At 43.3% G+C, this 18,288-nt stretch overlaps 2 protein-coding genes across 8 annotated transcripts in view; one reads left to right on the forward strand and one right to left on the reverse strand.

Moving 5' to 3' along the window:
* Positions 1–2,774, forward strand: part of PXK (PX domain containing serine/threonine kinase like) — a 73,821-nt gene extending 71,047 nt beyond the window's left edge. For 2 of the 7 annotated variants that reach the window (XM_048488291.1, XM_048488294.1), the window contains exon 18: positions 1,714–2,774. In XM_048488291.1, coding sequence (XP_048344248.1) covers positions 1,714–1,916 — 203 coding nt within the window. In that variant the 3' untranslated portion in view covers positions 1,917–2,774. The remainder of the gene's footprint in view (positions 1–1,713) is intronic. The other 5 variants (XM_048488293.1, XM_048488295.1, XM_048488296.1 and 2 more) reach the window with 3 other exon arrangements.
* Positions 2,775–2,989: 215 nt separating this feature from the next.
* PDHB (pyruvate dehydrogenase E1 subunit beta) lies at positions 2,990–15,376 on the reverse strand. Its single transcript, XM_048488299.1, has 9 exons — positions 15,192–15,376; positions 12,507–12,614; positions 12,042–12,104; positions 11,040–11,075; positions 10,628–10,913; positions 7,433–7,543; positions 6,762–6,853; positions 4,308–4,449; positions 2,990–3,481 (listed from the first exon to the last, which is right to left on the reverse strand). Exons 1-9 carry the CDS (start codon positions 15,321–15,323, stop codon positions 3,336–3,338), a joined length of 1,116 nt encoding a protein of 371 aa, XP_048344256.1. The 5' UTR covers positions 15,324–15,376; the 3' UTR covers positions 2,990–3,335.
* Between the last annotated feature and the right edge of the window lie 2,912 nt (positions 15,377–18,288).

An 18,288-nucleotide genomic window follows, 5' to 3' on the forward strand; every position in this document is an offset into this window, starting at 1 on the left:
TTAACTGAACCTAAGGAATCTATTTCAAAAAGACAATGCATCACTCTATATTATTATTAAGAGTGCACATGTGCCATAATATTAGTCCTCATCGTAACAAGCAGATCGTCACAGTTATTATTGATGAGTAGCTTATAGAGGCCCATTCTATGAACAGAAAAATATACCATAGAATACTTTTGGCACTTCAGTGCACCTAAGCCAAACTATATTCTTATATTGCACAAACTGATTGTAATTGTGTTTCATATAAACTGTACACTATAGGCAGTAGAAAAACCTTTTGAGTCCCGTGGTACCTTTAAGACAAACATTTTATTCTTGGTGTAAGCTTTCGTGTGCATGCACATTTCTTCGAGATAAACAGTAGTTTGTATGTTTCTAGTCAGTGACAAGCCGTGGTTTGACATTATAGGCCTTGGATGTTCTTGAGCTCATATAATCCTCCTGTGCTGATGCACAGCTCATACTGAAGCCTTCTTCATTTGCAATGAAACATAATTTGTCATCATGTCTGAATCAGGGTGGTGATTTGGGAGACCTGAATCACCTAAACCTTGAATATCCTGGGAGCCGAACATGATTCGGCATTATTGGCTTTTGGAGTTCAGTGTGTGGTGGTGGTGGTGGTGGTGGGGAACTGAATCCTCAGCCCAGCCCAGCCTTCACATCTTCCTGTTGCTCCCACTTCCCAAGTCCTCTGGTTTTTGACTGAGTTTCCAGTGGAATACGCTGGCTTAGCGCACTTGTCAAGAACTAGGCACCTTTTGCCCTGCTGCTTCACTTGGACAGAGTTTGAAAAGCTAACATCTGGTTTAAACAAACTCATGTTCATCTCTGTAACCTCACATTGCGCATTTGAATTCTTGAGCACTTTGGCTTCCAGCTGCATGTGGGTTTCCTGTGGTCAGCCTATGGCTCAAAGCATCCTGGAATGAGAATCCCAGTGTTTACTCTCTAGTTCAGTGGTGGCAAACCTATGGCATGGGTGCCGGAGGTGGCACTCAGAGCCCTCTCTGTGGGCACGCGTGCACAGAGTTCGTCATGTGATAATAGTGTAATTATTTCAGGGAGATTATTAGCATTAAACGGAAGACCTAGTTTTGGGATAGCAGTGTAGGTAACCCTGTTAAGCGCTGTTAAACCCTAGTGATTTTCATGGGAAGAACTAAAGCATGATGCTTTACCTGGGAGTAAGCTCGGTTGCTGGCAATGGGTCTTGCTTCTGAGTAAACCCTCCTAGGGTTGTGATTCACCCGTTCAAAGCGTTGCACAGTTGCTTCAAAGCAAAGCCACCGACTACCACCAAGCTTACTCCCGAGTAACACGCGCCTTGAAGCCAACTATTTTTTCTATACTAAAACTTCAGTATTCAGGTTAAATTGCCATGTTGGCACTTTGCGATAAATAAGTGGGTTTTGGGTTGCAGTTTGGGCACTCGGTCTCAAAAACGTTTGCCATCACTACTCTAGTTGTTAACCCTCGTGACTGTACATAACACCATCACACGCCTGCCTGTGTCTGTACTTCTCCTCTTCCCGTATGCCTGCCATTTCATTAATTAAACCAATTAATGAAACAGATCACTTTGGCTTCTTTACGTTGCATGACTCGTTCTCTTACCATGTTTTCTTTTCTGTATGTTTGGCCCATCTTACTCTGCTCGGCTGTAACTTTTTTGTAGTCCTAACTGGTGTCGTTTTTCTTCCTTAGGAGGGGCCTCAACAATTCCTCCACCGCCTCCACCACCAGCAGCTCCTCCCCCGCCTCCTAATTTGGACGTGCCAACACAGACTGACTCACGGCCTGTTGACAGCACAAGCCAGAGAGCCTTACTCAGTTCAATTCAGAATTTTCAGAAAGGAATCTTGAAGAAAACCAAAACCTGCGACTACAGTGCTCCTAAAATTAGCTGAAACGGTTCACACCAACCCAGCTTGGATATACTTGGTGTGTTCTAGGAACAGAAACTTCTCTGAGAATTTGATTTTAACCACAGCCTCGTGGTTTCTTTTTACAGCTGCTTGTTTAGAGTCATTTCAAGCTTTTTCTAGATAGATCTTTTCAGTGAGTAGCAACACTATTGCAGATTGCATTGGAGAGATGGTGGTGTGAAAAATATCAATTCCAGTTTAAAGGAACCTTTTTTAAAGGGAATACTGTTTTGGGTAGGCAGTAAACTTCCTTCTGATTGAATCGAAATAAGTATTTCAGCCATTACACTTTCTTGGCCCTGGTTTTTCAGGGCTTTTAAAAGCCTAAGCCTGGAATATAGATGTTCAAAACATTTTGGTTTAACTTTTCCTAAAATTCACTTAATCTGAGAGTTATAACACTGATAAGAAAGTTAAAACCGCATCTCTCCCTACAGTGTATTGTTACCTATAGATTACTCCTAATGTTATTAAATCCTCTATTAAAATGACCCTACTTGGAAGAATGTACAGTTCTGGAATTAGTTTGGTATTTGAGCTATTTTGCATTTATTCAAACAGAGGGTTTTTCACCGAACCAAACTTTTACAAGACGAATTTGTTGAGCTGGGAATTGATGGAGCTACGTAGCCTAATAGAAAATGTCCTTTTCAGATTTACTCAGACCGTTAAATTGCACTTTAAAGGATTGTTGGGGATCCATTTTTAAAGTCGAATATACATCATTGTGTGTTACTATGCAGAGAATGTCATTGTGTATAGGAGTTCATGTAACCTGTGATATACTCAGTCATATTTTTATTAAAAATAAATGTCAATGGCATTTCATTCGTGTTAAAAGGGCTGACGCGGAAGTTTTATGCTTTGCAGCAGGTGAGCAGCAACGAAACACGGACAACGTCTTGAGGTTCTGAAATTCCACCAAAGTTTGTTTTACTATGATACTTCACTTTAACTTCTAACCTGTTCGTGATCATTTTGAAGGGGGAGTCAACAGGATTCCTCAGCTACAGTACAAACTGGCCCCTCCCCCAGCATTCCAGTTTTGGACGACATTTTCTGTTCATGTCCTTTATTTCAAGCTTTATAGATTACAAAACGAGCATAAGAGTGAGATCGATTTCAGTTGTACAATGATAAACAAGAACGTTGTCCTACAATGAGAAGCGGGTTTTTTTTACATAAAATACAAATTCCAAAATGTTAAATCTGTCAATTCTCCCTTTGAATTTTCTTCTTAGAAGTAGAATGGGAGGCACTATAGTCTCTGTAACAGATTAGACACCCAGTATCCTTGTGCTTCTCCCTGCCCCTGTACAGCCTGCAATATAATGACAAATGCATTTCATAAATATTTTTAAAGACCTAAGTCTGGAAGAAGCGCTTAAATATACACACAACCTAGATATTCAGTGTCTTCTTCACTGCAGTTATAATATCCTTTACTTGAGGTAAGCAGTTCTCCTCCAAAGTCTTTGCATAAGGCATAGGGACGTCTGCACCAGTGACACGAACAACTGGAGCATCCAAATAGTTGAAAGCAGGACCTGAAATCAGAACGAAATGTAAAGATTCCCTTCTCAAGGTAAAGGGGTTACTATATATCCAAGGGGGGGGGGGGGAACCCAGGATCTGCTGCCCACAGTGCAGCTGTTGTTTTGATTGATCTACCTCAAAAGGAACATACTGAAAGAATTAAGAATTCACACACCAGCACAAACTCCCATCCAGTGACGGTTGTGCTCCTGTTTTTAGGCAGGAAAAGGGGCTAAAATCTTTGCCATCCTCTTAAGTGAATATAGAATAGAGCCAACTTCAAGGATTGCAATGCCTTCCTTCACTGCCCTTGCGTTCCTCCAATGTAATCTGTTGTTAGCTAAGTAGTACTAGAAGTAACTTCCTGCAATTAACAATCTTCTCCGAAGCCTTTGCATAAGAACGCTCACTAGCATTAAGTGTCAGGTACAGATTGTAATCAACAGAGATGGTGAAACATTTCCTCATGGAAATATAAGGACAAAAACACATCTTGCTGTGACATGCCTCCAAGGATGCCAGCCATATATGCGGGTGAAATGTTAGGAGCAAAAAACTACCAGGCCACGGCCATGCAGCCCGGAAAACCCACAACAGCCAAAGGTTTCCACACTTGAAAGTATTAGTATTGGCTCCTATTACAGCCAGCAGGCCTGTGCTATGCAGGTGCATTACAGGGAAGGCAGACTACAGGGATTTTGCTTTTCTGTGGTTCTAACCAGATACCACAACTGGGATACAATTTCCCTTTATGTTTACACATAAACCACCACCATCCAGAAGGAGGAGGACAGGGACAGATTAGCAAGCACCAACTTGAAGAACATGCAGAAATACCTTCCATAATCCTGGCACATATTTCAGCTCCCACGCCAAACTGCGGCCAGCCACCTTCCACTGTCACGAGATGATTTGTCTTCACAACACTGGCTTCGATGGTGTCGATATCCATTGGCCTAATAGTACGGAGGTTGATTACCTGGAGATGGAAAGAGAGTTGAAGACATGCACTTAGTTTTTTTGATAATGCCTTTCTACCACAACACAGAACAAGGGAAGATCTGAGATTGCAAATGCCTTAACAGACCAGGTGCTCGGGAGCAACAGCCGCAGAAGGCCATTGCTTTCACATCCTGCATGTGAGCTCCCAAAGGCACCTGGTGGGCCACTGCGAGTAGCAGGGAGCTGGACTAGATGGACTCTGGTCTGACCCAGCTGGTTTGTTCTTATGTTCTTAACAGACACCTTGTGAGGTAGGTGGTGCTGAGAGAATTCTGAGAGAACTGTGACTAGCCCAAGGTCACCCAGCAGGCTTCATGTGGAAGAATGGGGAAACTTAGACTGATTATATACTGCTGCTCTGCCCTGCAGCAAGATAATATTTCCTTCAAGGCAGAGATTTCCTTGCAGATGTGCTCTGTGCTACGGTGCCGCAGATCTTGAAAGCCCCGTGCTTAGTGAGAGTGGGAATGTTTTCCCTTGCTTCTGGGTTTCTGCTCCTTCTGGTCTTCCCCCCGCCCCCACTCCTTGCTCCCCGCTCTGTGATGGAGGGACAGAGAGAGAACTGTCAGATGAGGGGGAGGTAGTGGCAATAGGGAAGAGCCAAGCAGAGTCGCTGTGCTCAGACACCAGCAGAGCACAACTGATAGCCAATTTCCCTGCTGGAGAGAGCGGAGAGATGGATGCCATTGGGGCATGCAAGCAGCTTGCCAGTGCTGGTCCAAGGCTGCTTTTGTTTCAAAAAACCCAGCAATATCGATATAACAGTAATTTAATATAGCAGCAGTATTGATATAGTAACAATTTAAAGGGCTTTAATGAAGCTGGCTACCAGGAGCGACCTGGAAGGAGGGGCAGGCAAGCCATGCAGCAGGCAGTGGGTGCCTCCTCATGTGTAAGCAGAGAAATGTGAGGAAATCCCACTATGACTTCACTGCACAATGAAGAGCTCCAAGGAAAGCGCTCCATGCTTAACCACTACACTACAAGGCACCTTTTTTGAAAAGTGAGTCAACTGATGCAGAACTCAGCGATAGATAACATGTACTGCAAGTAAAAATGGCTCAGATTTAATCCCTGGCATTTCCGATTAAAAGATCTTGGCAGGTCTTGGCCACACAGCTATTCAAAACTCTGAAGAGCTGATACAAATCCACAGAGGGACAACTGGGCTAGATAGAGGTGCTGGGAGAATAAGGCTGTAAGAGGCACCATCAAATTTCATTGATATTATTGGTCAAATAGTCACTGAAATCTTAGGGTTGGATCCAGCCTAAATTTTTCTGCTCACACAAGCCCCTCCTGTCAATGGAAAAGACAGGAGATCCTTAGAAACAGCATAAAAGGGGGAGATGGCTGTCTGAGTCGACAGCACTTTTGAAGTGCTCCCCAGCTAGTCTCATTGTGGGATATTTAAACATCAATGAGAAGGAAGATTTAGATTCACTCCACCAACGTAGGAGGACCGGCTTTGACAGGTAGATCCTCGCAGACCTAAGGCGACTGCAGGCTTCTAATTTCATCAAGAACGGTGAGGGTGGAGGAAAAAGCAAGCTGGCAAACAGCTTATACAACGTACTCTATATAATTCTGTTTCCTCTCTTAGGCCCCTTCTGCACATGCAAAATAATGCGTTTTCAAACCACTTTCACAACTGTTTGCAAGCAGGTTTTGCTATTCCGCACAGCTTCAAAGAGCACTGAAAGCAGTTTGAAAGTGCATTATTCTGCATGTGTGGAATGAGCCTTAGTCTTTAGAACTAATTGTGACTATGATTTGATTCTGTTTTCTTTTTTCCCCTGTTCTGATATTTTTTTTATCTCTAAACATTTTATAATCCTGCCTCCCTCAAGTTCTCCCAGCATGAAAGGCAAATCAGGGATCTGCAGCAGGAAGGGGGAAATTGGTGGAAACTGCCCTTTACATTAACAGAAAATGTAGTCTGAATCCAACCCTTAACAAACATTTGCTTAATCAAAATGGTTTATACAATTCAGATCAATGGGGAAAAAATGGCCCAAAATTTGGCAATACTCAACAAAGAGGACATCTATCCCCTTGCCTTCTCCCCTCATGCAAGATGCAATAAAGCTAAACCTCCTCTCCTGCCACTGTCTGTCATCTATGACTAAGTTGTTCCAGCACTGCAGGTCCACAGTAGAAAGGAATCCTGGTGGAACTCGTTGAGTATATATATGAAGATGTCATTAGAATAGTGCAAAATCAAAATAGCTCTAAAGTAGGTTTCTTTCCTGTGGATTATGCAAAAAAACCAAAAACACGACAACATACCTCACATTCTATCCCATCTTTGGCAAGAACGGAGGCTGCTTCCAAACAGTGGCCAACGGATCGCGAATGAGCCACTAAGGAAAGGTGGCTTCCTGAAACAGAAAGTCCCGACAATACTAAGTCTACTACGCAGATATTTTGGCCCACGTTCCTAGAAGTTTTAGATGATCGACATATCGACCACCACTCTGCCCAAGCTTTTTTAAAAAAACATTAATTTATATTTTCTCATAAAAATTTGTTGCTTTGTTAACTGGGTGGTCTCTGCTCACTACAGACAACGGGTACGCACACAATGAATAAACTGGCTTGATGTCCCAAGAAACATTAAACTCCAGCATATGCACATGCTTTCATAGAGCATGGGCCATTTCAGGTAAAGTGCTGCTGGACATTGACTGGCTAGCCCAGAGGTCTGCAACCTGTGGCTCTCCAGATGTTCATGGACTACAATTCCCATCAGCCCCTGCCAGCATGGCCAATTGGGTTAGGTTTGGCCATGCTGGCAAGGGCTGATGGGAATTGTAGTCCATGGACATCTGGAGAGCCACAGGTTGCAGACTCCTGGGCTAGACTGTGTGTTTTCACACAGCACAGGCCCTTTACAATGTAAGGAGAACTTCCCAGAAAGACCTTACACCATCACAGTACAAATAACTGCTGTTGCTTACCTGGTTTTTCTATCTTAGCCTTTCCAATAGGGACAAGGAAGTCCTTTGACAGAGCTTCCTCAGACACTTCAAAGGGAACGCCATACATCAATTCATTTTCCAGTATCACAACTAAGAAGAAGGTAAGAGAATACACATTGGAACCTTCTGATGAAATTGCTCATGTGTGCAGTGAGGCATAAGTGTGCACAACGGTAGGGGAGAGCACTTTGGATCAGTACCACGAATGGGCTGAATATAACTGTTCCTCTCCTGTGCCAATAAAATCATCACTACCCAGCACAGCTAATAGGGAAAACAGACATGGATCATAAAGCATTACATGTTTTTTTTTCTTACTGGGTTCTAAAAGTAGCTCAGGAGAGGATGATTTCTTCTTTGAGAGAAAAGAGAGCTTAATGGCTTCCTCAGACAGTTTCCCCCAATCCTTGACAGACCCTGTTGCAGATGGGTTTTGTGTGTGTATGTGTGTGTGTGTGTGTTTGTGTGTGGTTTAAAATTATGTTACTAGATGGGCAGCCTGATCCAGGGGTGGGAGCCGAATCCTCCTCTGGGTTACATTGGCGGAAATGCCATCGTTGGGGCACTTACCCTGGCAGAGGGGCAAATCCACTGGTGTCCTTTGTGAGAGCAGAAAGGTGGGATATAAATTTAGTCAATTAAAAAAAACACATTGGCCCCTTGCTTTAGTGTTTAGTTGGACCAAAGTATCCCCTGGAGACCAAGGAAAAGTGGCCCTGATGGAATAAACCCAGGTAGCCATCATGATTTATGGAGCACGTTTCTGTGCTGCTTCTCCAGACTTCTTTGCTTAAGGCTTACAAAGCAAAACGTTGAAAAAAACCACAAAACACCATGACATTTGTTAACAGTTAAAAACAGTTGAGGGGTGGGTAGACGCATGTTCATACAGAAATGCTCAGGGGGATACTCTGTGATGGCTGGCTGCACTCAGGTCTGCACGCCCAGGCGTTGATGTGGTGGGGGGGGGGCATTCCGGGGCTGACCTTAGTAGGCCTCCAGAGCCTGAATGGTCCCGGGCACCAGTGGAGTCGCCAGCAGAGATATGCTCCGATTTTCATGGTATATCTATACACCCCTATGGCAGAATTGTAGGTGATTTTTATTTTATTTTGGGGCTTCCTGCACTGTGGGAAAGTCCTTTGGAGTGGGCGAAATGCACCCAAACAGTCCTCACCTGCCTGACAGCTCTGGATTGGGCTATTCACTTTCTGCTAGAACCAGGGGGCATACATTGAAAATGCTGGGGGAAGAATTAGGACTAATAAAAGGAAACACTTCTTCACGCAACTTGTGATTGGTGTTTGGAATATGCTGCCACAGGAGGTGGTGATGGCCACTAACCTGGATAGCTTTAAAAAGGGCTTGGACAGATTGATGGAGGAGAAGTCGATTTATGGCTACCAATCTTGATCCTCCTTGATCTCAGATTGCAAATGCCTTAGCAGACCAGGTGCTCGGGAGCAGCAGCAGCAGAAGGCCATTGCTTTCACCTCCTGCACGTGAGCTCCCAAAGGCACCTGGTGGGCCACTGCGAGTAGCAGAGTGCTGGACTAGATGGACTCTGGTCTGATCCAGCAGGCTAGTTCTTATGTTCTTATGCTTTATATTGAATGTGCTAACTCTTGCCAAATGCACAGCTCATGGTGGTCCTAGAAATTCAGATTCAGGGGTATCTGTACCCAAAGCTCTGAAAATCCCTTAGATGAATAAGTCTCATTACACGTAGATTTGCCTTATTTGAAGTACGGAATGGGCGTGTGCGGATCTACTTACCACAGCCCAAACTCAATGTAGCAAGAACTTTATGCAGTCACTCGCCTTAAATCAAAGGGGAGTAAGACATCAACTGATAACACTTGGAAATACAGAACTTGGCCGGTTCAGTGGGGAAAAGTGGTCATAGCTCACTTTTTGCTTTCCTTCAGAAGGACACCTAGTTAGTCTAATGAATTTTAAAATCAATTTCTAAAAAACCTACCTGTTCAATAAAATTGTTAAAATAAGTATCTAAAATTCTATGGAAATGGTTTGCAGTGCCTTTGCAACTTTTATGCAGTTCTAAACCGTTGGGTAGCAAAATTCTCCAGAAAAGTCTAAGCAATATCTGCTCAAGTCTCCCAAGTCAACGGAACCCATGGTGGGACTTCCACTAATCATCAACTGTACACTGTCTCTCCATTCCTTATCCTGACGCCCAATATGCCAAATGCTCTGAAGTTCGTACCCATCTCTTTTCCAGAGCTCCAGATTCTTAATATACCACCTGCAACTTTTCCTCCATAGTCCTATCGATGGTCTCCCACCAGCACAAGAAAACTGTGAACTGTATAGCTGCCTGAGCCAAAAATATTACAGTCAGAAGAAATCGTGGGCTGTACCCTAAAGAACAACGAACAGCGGGTATCCCCCCCCCTTTCTCACTGCAGCCCTTTCCATGCACCCAAAAGCTATTCCTAAGGGCCATGGGAAAGGAACCTCAGGAATGGTGAGCAAGAAAGGGGAATTCAGCAGAGTGTGGTCCTGTCCTTGTGTGTGAGCTGTGGAATTCATGTGACAGCGGGAGGCAGCCAAAAATCCCTTCCACCAGTTGCTCTGTTCATGCTTTTTTAAGATCCAGCCCTATGAAAACTGTCCTTAACTAAGCATATTAAACACTGATATACACCACTGCATTGGATGGGAATCCAAAGATCTGACTGGCCCATGCTAATCCAATAGAATGTTTGCCTTGTCTTTTTTGAACAGTTGGCCCCACTCATTCACCTCCTGGCTTGTACTACACACGGCTGTTAAAATCTTCCTCGGTTTCCAAAGTTGTTGGTCAAGTTGACCCAGAGGTTATGAAAACTATTTTTAAAGTTCCCTCAGGCTTACAGAACTAGAACCTAAGTTCTAGAGCTACAATTTAAGGCCTTGGGTACACAGTTGTAAGATGTTCTATTTCGTTATCTGGCCAACAAGAACAATTTAGTCCGGCTCTGACACAAGCTCAAGAAATAACACCAGAATGAATGTTTCTTGTCGCGACAACAGCAGTGTGTTCACGAGATTACACTACACTCATTTCACACCCGAACCTGGAACAGTTTCAGCACACTACAAATTCTGCAACCCAGGAAGCTAGCGCTTAAAAATTACATACACACACACAGATTGCACGGCCTCATTCACCTGGATTATCATCCCGGATTGACGATTTAAGGAGACCTTTTGCATCCTCTGAACTCCACGGACTCACAACTTTTAGTCCAGGACAGTGCCCATACCAAGATGCAAAACACTGCGAATGCTGCGCCGCTACTCCTGCTGAGGCTCCGTTTGGACCCCTGAAGACAATGGGCACAGGCACCAACCCAGAAGACATGTAGTAGGTTTTGGCAGCTGAGTTTATAATCTGGTCAATGGCTTGCATTGAGAAGTTGAAGGTCATGAATTCGCAAATGGGCCTCAAGCCAGCCTATTAAAATAAAGCAGCGGTGTTAATAACTCTCACTAGCATTTTTTTTCAATACAAGAATGAAATGTTGTTTTAGATACAGAGTTCTTTTTCTTTATTTCAGAAACCCTAATGAAGGCTACATACCATAGCAGCACCTACAGCAATTCCTGTAAATCCCATCTGGAAAAAAAATAGTAAAGAAAAATGTAATAAAGATCTTAGCAGCACAATGACCAGAAAAGGTTCCACTGAAATTTGAGAAACGCAGATGACACCGCATGACTGGCAGACTACAGCTAAGAGAAGGTTAAAAGAAGAAAGAGCCAAACCAAGATTACAACTGAACATCAAGAAGTAACGACTACTAAGGAACTGCACAACTTTACGGCTGATGACGAAGAAATGGGAGTTGTTCAAGATTTTCTGTTTCTTGGCTCTATCGTCAACCAAAAGGGGGACAGCAATCAAGAAATCAGAAGGAGACCGAGACTACAAAGGGCAGTCAATGAAGGAGTTAGAAATGATTCTTAAGCGTAAGGATGTGTCACTGGCTATCAAGATCAAGTTAGTTCATGCCATAGTATTCCCCAGTACTATGTGTAGGTGTAAAAGTTGGCTAGTTATGAAGAAAGTTGTTTCACTTGAAATGTGGAGTTGGAGGAATACAGTGGGCTGCCAAAAAGACATATCTGTGGGTTCTAGACAACATAATGAAAAGACAAGCATCACTGGAAAAGAAGGAGGAGGAAGAGGAGTTTGGATTTATACCCCACCTTTCTCTCTTGTAAGGAGACTCAAGGTGGCTTACAAGCTCCTTTCCCTTCCTCTCCCCACAACAGACACCTTGTGAGGTAGGTGGGGCTGAGAGAGTTCCAACGAATTGTGACTAGCTCAAGGTCACCCAGTAGGAATGTAGGAGGGCAGAAACACATCTGGTTCACCAGATAAGCCTCTGCCACTCTGTCCATGGCCCTCGGTCCACAAGACCTGAGAAAGGCTGTATTTAAATAAGATAGTTTGGAGGTCTTTAATTCAGTCACCACAGGTCAAACGTGTCTTTATGGAATTTAACACACACACATGGAAAGGGACATCTTTTTAGGAAGTATTAAAATCTACAGATTAAAATGTACTATGAATTCATACCTCTGATATAGGAGTATCGATTATCCTCTTATCACCATATTTTTTCCAGAGTCCTCTGCTAATCTATAGATGTAAAAAAAGAGTGAGTTACTCATGTTGCCCTTTTCAAGGATTACATTGATTATGCCCTTTCTACACACTCTTAGGAGCCACGTGGCGCAGTGGTTAAGTGCCTGCACTGCCACTCACACAGTCAGGAGTTCTGCCACTCACACAGTCAGGAGTTCGAGCCCCCTGTAGGTCAGATATGCTGGCAGCTGACTCATGGTCAACTCAGCCAGCCAGCCATTCCTTGGTCAGTAAATGAGTACCTGGCACATAGCTAGGGGGTAAAAAATAGCCAGGGAAAGCAATGGCAAACTACACCACAAAAACAGCTTGCCTATGAAATCACTGCTTGCAGTGGTACCCCAGGGTCGAACACAACTGAAGGGGAAACTTTACTTTACCTTTACACACTCTTACCTTGTATGCACCGTCATACTGAGCAACTTCCTCACCAAGCAAGAAAACTTTCTCGTCTCTCTCCAGTTCCTCATCCAAGGCCTGATTTAAAGCATCACGGACAGTCACCTGTTGATGAAGAAACATCTTGAGGCCCCGATACAAAACTGTTTAGAGTACTCATGGTGAAACCTTATCATCAATCTTAGATGGATGATGTTTTGGTTGCAAGTGTGGCAGGGAACTCCTCCAGAATAAGAGCATTAGATGGAATCTCTGCCTTAAATGAGCATGGAAGGGGCTAGAGGGAACCGCACAGATATTTCCCAAAACCCTCAGAGAAGCCAAGTCCTATATAGAATCCTCTCCGGGTCTATTCCATGGAACTTGCTGGCACACCGTGGTTTAATGGATGCTTTCTACAAACAGAGCCCCAGAGCCTTTGCCTTGTTGGGTAAAATGACACCCCAAGGCACCAGGTATGCATAATGAAAATCCATCCTCCCACCTTTCAAAAAGCAAACCTTTGGCACTGTTACAACACATTAAAAACCTTGCATTCATGAAAATATTTTAGCCAACATTTTTCCTCTGTTTCCTAGGGACAACTATCTAATTTTAAATGTTGGCAAATTTTGGCTTTCTTCCGTAGCTATCCTAACTTAACTGCTCTAGTGCCAAGCAATTCTCAAGAGCTCTCACCCACCAGGGAACCCCGAACAACTGCACAGATCTGAGTGCTGAGTGCATGGCAGATGCATGACACAGTGAGGCACTCGAAATGAATGCACATGCCAACATAACAGGTTATTTAACCCTTAAAGACACGTTCATATTTGGGTATACTCTGGTGTGATTAGGGGGCTGCAAAAATACCCCACTTTCCTTAAAATAGAAAAGAGGAAACTTGGATCTAAAAATAAATTCCAATAAAGAAGACATACAGTTTATTTACCCATCTCTTTAAAATCTTTCTTTTAAGGAGCCCAAAGTGGCTTATATGAGTCTTCCTCATTTTATCCCCACAACTATCCTGCGAGGTAGGTCAACCTGCGACAGAGTGACTGGCACAAGCTTCAATCCAAGCATTAAGATCTGAACCCGGTTCTCCCAAGTTCAGCATCCTAACCACAGAGATGAAACAAGCAGGATCCCAAACAACAATCACTAAGCCCCAAAAACTATTTTCCCACTAGGGAATATCAGCCAAAGAGTACCAAAGAGTACTCAAAGAGTACGCCAACTCAGGAAACTCAAACTGCCCAAGGAGCTGCTGATACAGTTCTACAGAGGAATCATTGAGTCTGTCATCTGCACCTCTATAACTGTGTGGTTTGGTTCTGCAACCCAACAAGATCGACACAGACTTCAGAGAATAATCAGAACTGCAGAAAAAACAATTGCTGCTAACCTGCCTTCCATTGAGGACCTGTATACTGCACGGGTCAAAAAAAGGGCTGTGAAAATATTTACTGACCCCTCGCATCCTGGTCATAAACTGTTTCAACTCTTACCCTCTAAACGTCGCTACAGAGCACTGCACACCAAGACAACTAGACATAAGAACAGTTTTTTCCCGAATGCCATCACTCTGTTAAACAAATAATTTCCTCGATAATGTTAAACTATTTATTATACATTTATTATATAATTACTGCACTACTTTTTTCATCATTCCTATTACCCATCTCCTCCCATTTATGACTGTATGACTATAGCCTGTGCTGACATTTCATTTCATTTTTATTTCATTTCATTTCATTCATATTTATTTTTCTTTTATGTACATTGAGAGCATATGCACCGGAGACAAATTCCTTGTGTGTCCAATCACACTTGGCCAATAAAGATTCTATTCTATTCTTCTATTCTATTCCTTCTCACGAATCATCAGTACTGGGGGAACTCAGTATTTTATTTAATTCATTAATAATTTTTATTAAATTTATACACTGCCTTTCACTTTGCATTCAGGGTGGCTTCCAACAGATGATCTGCTTCAAGCATGGAGCTCCCAAACGCGTTATAGATGAACTCGTTTTCCCTTTTTATAAATGGATGAGTTCATATATGACAATTGCAATTCGTTATAAATATGCTGTGCAGAATGAACCTAGGCCCCTTACACAGATGTAGAATAGTGCACTTTCAAAATTAGTTCTGGTGGGTTTTCTGGGCTGTGTGGCCGTGGTCCGGTGGATCTTGTTCCTAACGTTTCGCCTGCATCTGTGGCTGGCATCTTCAGAGGTGTATCACAGAGGAAAGTTTGTAAGTGTTCCCTCTGTGATACACCTCTGAAGAAGCCAGTCACAGATGCAGGCAAAACGTTAGGAACAAGATCCACCAGACCACGGCCACACAGCTCGGAAAACCCACAACAACCAATTGAATCCGGCCGTGAAAGCCTTCCACAATACTTTCAAAATTGTTGGCAAATGGATTTTGCTATTCCGCACAGTAAAATCTAGCTGCAAAGTATATTGAAAGTGCATTATTCTGAATGTGCGAAAGGGACCCTAGGGCTCGAGTACTTTCAAGGTCAGAAACCTGGCTACTGATGCAGAGGGAGGAGTTGCCATCCTATTCAGCGACCTCATCTATGGTGCTTGCCCCGACAAGTATTCCAAGGGGACCCTGACCTCCACCTGTATGGTTTCCTCTCTTCAACACAGCCCCGAAGGGCACCCCAGCTCCAGCCTCCTTTACCTGAGCAGCTGCAGGCACAGAGGCATGAAAGGCCCGGCGCCCGGGTCCGGCAAAGCGCCCGCCTCCCACCAGCTGGGTGCTCCGGACCATGCATCTAAGCGTCCCCGCCGCTACTGATCCTGCCGCCGCCATCTTAGATCTGCCCTCAACCTGACAATATCCCGGCACCCCGCCCCAGTTCGTGCTCTCTTGTTGCCTAGCAACCCGAGGGGACAGGAAAAGAGTAGGCGGAACTAGGCATTGGAACGATGGGAGTTCAACTTGATGCTATGCTGGGCTCACTTCCGCCCTTAGTTCTACGCGTTGGTTGAAGTGACGGGAAAACTAGATGTCGGGTCAACCCTCGTTTTCTGATTGACGGGATGGCGTGGGAGCTTAGTGCGCATGCTCGAAAGTCCTGGAGGTGCAGTGTTCTGTGGAAGTAGTTAGCTGGTGTGTGGATCCCCAAGTAAAATCCAAGCACAAACAAGCAAACTTTTATTGGGATCAGCTGAGTGTTGTGTCACTTGATTGGTCCTAATAAACAGTATGGTGTTATGTGAATTTTGTTCTGGATTTAAGATGCTCAGTCTATTCACATCAGCCATGTTTTTGTGTGAGGGAATGGGCAGTTTACAGCTTACTGCGACTTGAAATGTTTTTGCTGGAAATCTAAAGGAGCTGCCAGTGCCAACAGAATGGGACTGGGCGGATCGGGAACACAGCATCTGCCAAGGCTTTTAAAAGCACCATTGAATAATTGTTGGTGCAAAAGTAACTTCTCTCACCCCACCTGTGACCAGTAGTAAAGGTTGCACAATTATTTCTGCTAGTTAAAATGCCATCACATTATTTATTATGTTGTGTGGACCAATATGGCTTTGGGCAGCTTTTTCCTGGTTACTCAGTACATTAGGGTATGTTGCAGAATTGTCATAAAATACTTGCTTTTTCTCTGTGAGCCCCCATCTTTACCTTGCCATAGAAACAATGGGCTGACTTACTTGTCATAAGCTATTCTCAGATTTTTTGTGTGCAGGGGTTGGGGGGAAGACACCACCCTTCATCCACAGATTATAAAAGTCAGTTGTGATGTTCAGTTGAATACTAGAAGATTTCGTGTATGCTGATCTCTCTCTCTCTCTCTGGGAAGAACTCTTCAAGTGTTTCCAGGCTGTTTCCCATCTCTGTTCAACAGACCCATGTTTGTTTGTTTGTTTGTTTCTTGGATTTCTACCAGTGGTGGGATTCAAATAATTTAACAACTGGTTGTTTACAAGCACAGTTTTAACAACCGGTTCTGCCAAAGTGGTGCGAACCTGCTGAATCCCACCACTGATTTCTACCTCGCCCATCCCAGAATGGCTCAGGCCAGCTATACAACAAAACACAAAGAAAACAGCAAAATCTTTAAAACATTATAAAACGCAATAACACTATAACCACGGCTAAACAGCTAAAACAAGCAAGATGGTGATTTAACTCAAATTATTCCCTGAGAGGCCAATAGAGATGGCTATCAGCCCGGCTGGCCTCCCAGAAAAGCCCGGTGGAATCGACTCAAGTCCCACAGGGCCCTGATCTCATTTGGGAACAAATTCCACCAGGTAGGGGCCAGGACAGAGTACACCCTGGCCCTAGTCAAGGCCAGCCAGATATGTTTTAGGTAGTTAACCAATAGGGAAACTTTCTGCTAACTCTGGTTCAACATTGCTTGTGATCAAGGTGAGATTGATTAGAAGGTGAGGTTAAGTGCATTTTGAGTTGGGACCTTTAAAGAGTCAAGCAGAGACAAAGTTATTTTTCTTAAAGCTGCTTTTAAGCACAGCTGATGTAGGTCACATTATTGTTCTGCGAACACAAGAAGCTAGAAGCCATCAACCTTGTTAGGCACAGGTTAAAAGCTTTGCCCTTAAGGCACTAGCCAGTTATGAATAACTATTTTAAAGCTTTTTCAGTGTTTAGAAATTTATTGTGTTTTTTAAATTCTACAGAAGAGGGAACTTTCTTTTGTCAAGCAGGACAGAGAGGAGGTTCGGAGTGCTGCTGTTTGTGTAACATAATTTATAGCTGTAAAAACATACCTCCTTGTCTTTTGCTCATTGGTTTGAGTCAAGAAGACATACAGACCTGGTTATTTCATCCCACCTCTTAAACACTTTGCCCACTCCCATTTTTACTGAAACTTAAGTCACAAACACTTTACGTAAAAGGTTTCTATAACAACTACTGGTTTTTATACTAAGATTTTACTTCATCTTTATCTGTATTTGTGAGCTTCTGCTAACTTCTTATCTTTACTGAGGGGCCCTGTTTTCCCAAATCAAAGCTCAGTGTCAGGCTGCTCTAATGAGTTTCGTTTCTTTTAACGAAAGTAAATTTTTGAAGTGCTTGGTGCCCCGTAAATTACACTCATATAACTTATATGATTAAATACAATGGCTTAAAACATTATAAGCTTAGCATATTCATATCAGCCTGTTTGGCAAATGCCAGCAAGGAAGAAGGGATTGCTTGCAGGTCAATGAAAATGTTACAAATCAAAATGAGGAGTTAAGGTGCTCAGCAATTCTGTGGACAAGTGCCATCAAATGATATATTTGAATTGTTTCCCAGAATGTGTTCTACATGCTTAATGCTTCATTCTTTAACAACGTGATCCACCCATATGTAGAAATTACAGTGCTCTCACCTTGGAGTTATATGCCTTTTCAGTTCTTGTTTGAAATGGTGCAAAAAGGAATGTATTATAACACTGAAAAGAATTGCTTGTCAAGAACAGAATTCTGTTTTATCATAAAGACTAAAACATTTTTGGTGACAAGAGTCCATACAGTTCACTATTTCATAATGGTTTTTCCAGTTAAGGGGTGGGAATAGGCTTGGTAAGCATCCACTTTAATTAGACAGTCACCTAGGAAAGGGCCTTTTACTTGTCCTTGCAGCTTGGACTGGCAGAAGAAACAGCGATGGGTATGGAAATGACAATGTGCTATGTTCCAATATCACATCTGGGCAAAAACCCAGATGTGTCATCAGTGGTGGGATCCAAAAATTTTAGTAACAGGTTCCCATGGTGGTGGGATTCAAACTGTGGCGTAGCGCCAATGGGGCTGGG

Source organism: Sphaerodactylus townsendi, linkage group LG03, assembly GCF_021028975.2.
Source record: "Sphaerodactylus townsendi isolate TG3544 linkage group LG03, MPM_Stown_v2.3, whole genome shotgun sequence".
Taxonomy (NCBI): Eukaryota; Metazoa; Chordata; class Lepidosauria; order Squamata; family Sphaerodactylidae; genus Sphaerodactylus; species Sphaerodactylus townsendi.

Bases quoted from the DNA above. Each gene is read 5' to 3' on its own strand.
- PDHB (XM_048488299.1), bottom strand. From the start codon at position 15,323: ATGGCGGCGGCAGGATCAGTAGCGGCGGGGACGCTTAGATGCATGGTC. The intron at 12,615-15,191 runs GTAAAGGAGGCT...CTTCATCAACAG, and splicing joins CTGTGCCTGCAGCTGCTCAG to GTGACTGTCCGTGATGCTTT. The intron at 11,076-12,041 runs GTATGAATTCAT...TTTTTTTTCCAG, and splicing joins TCGATACTCCTATATCAGAG to ATGGGATTTACAGGAATTGC.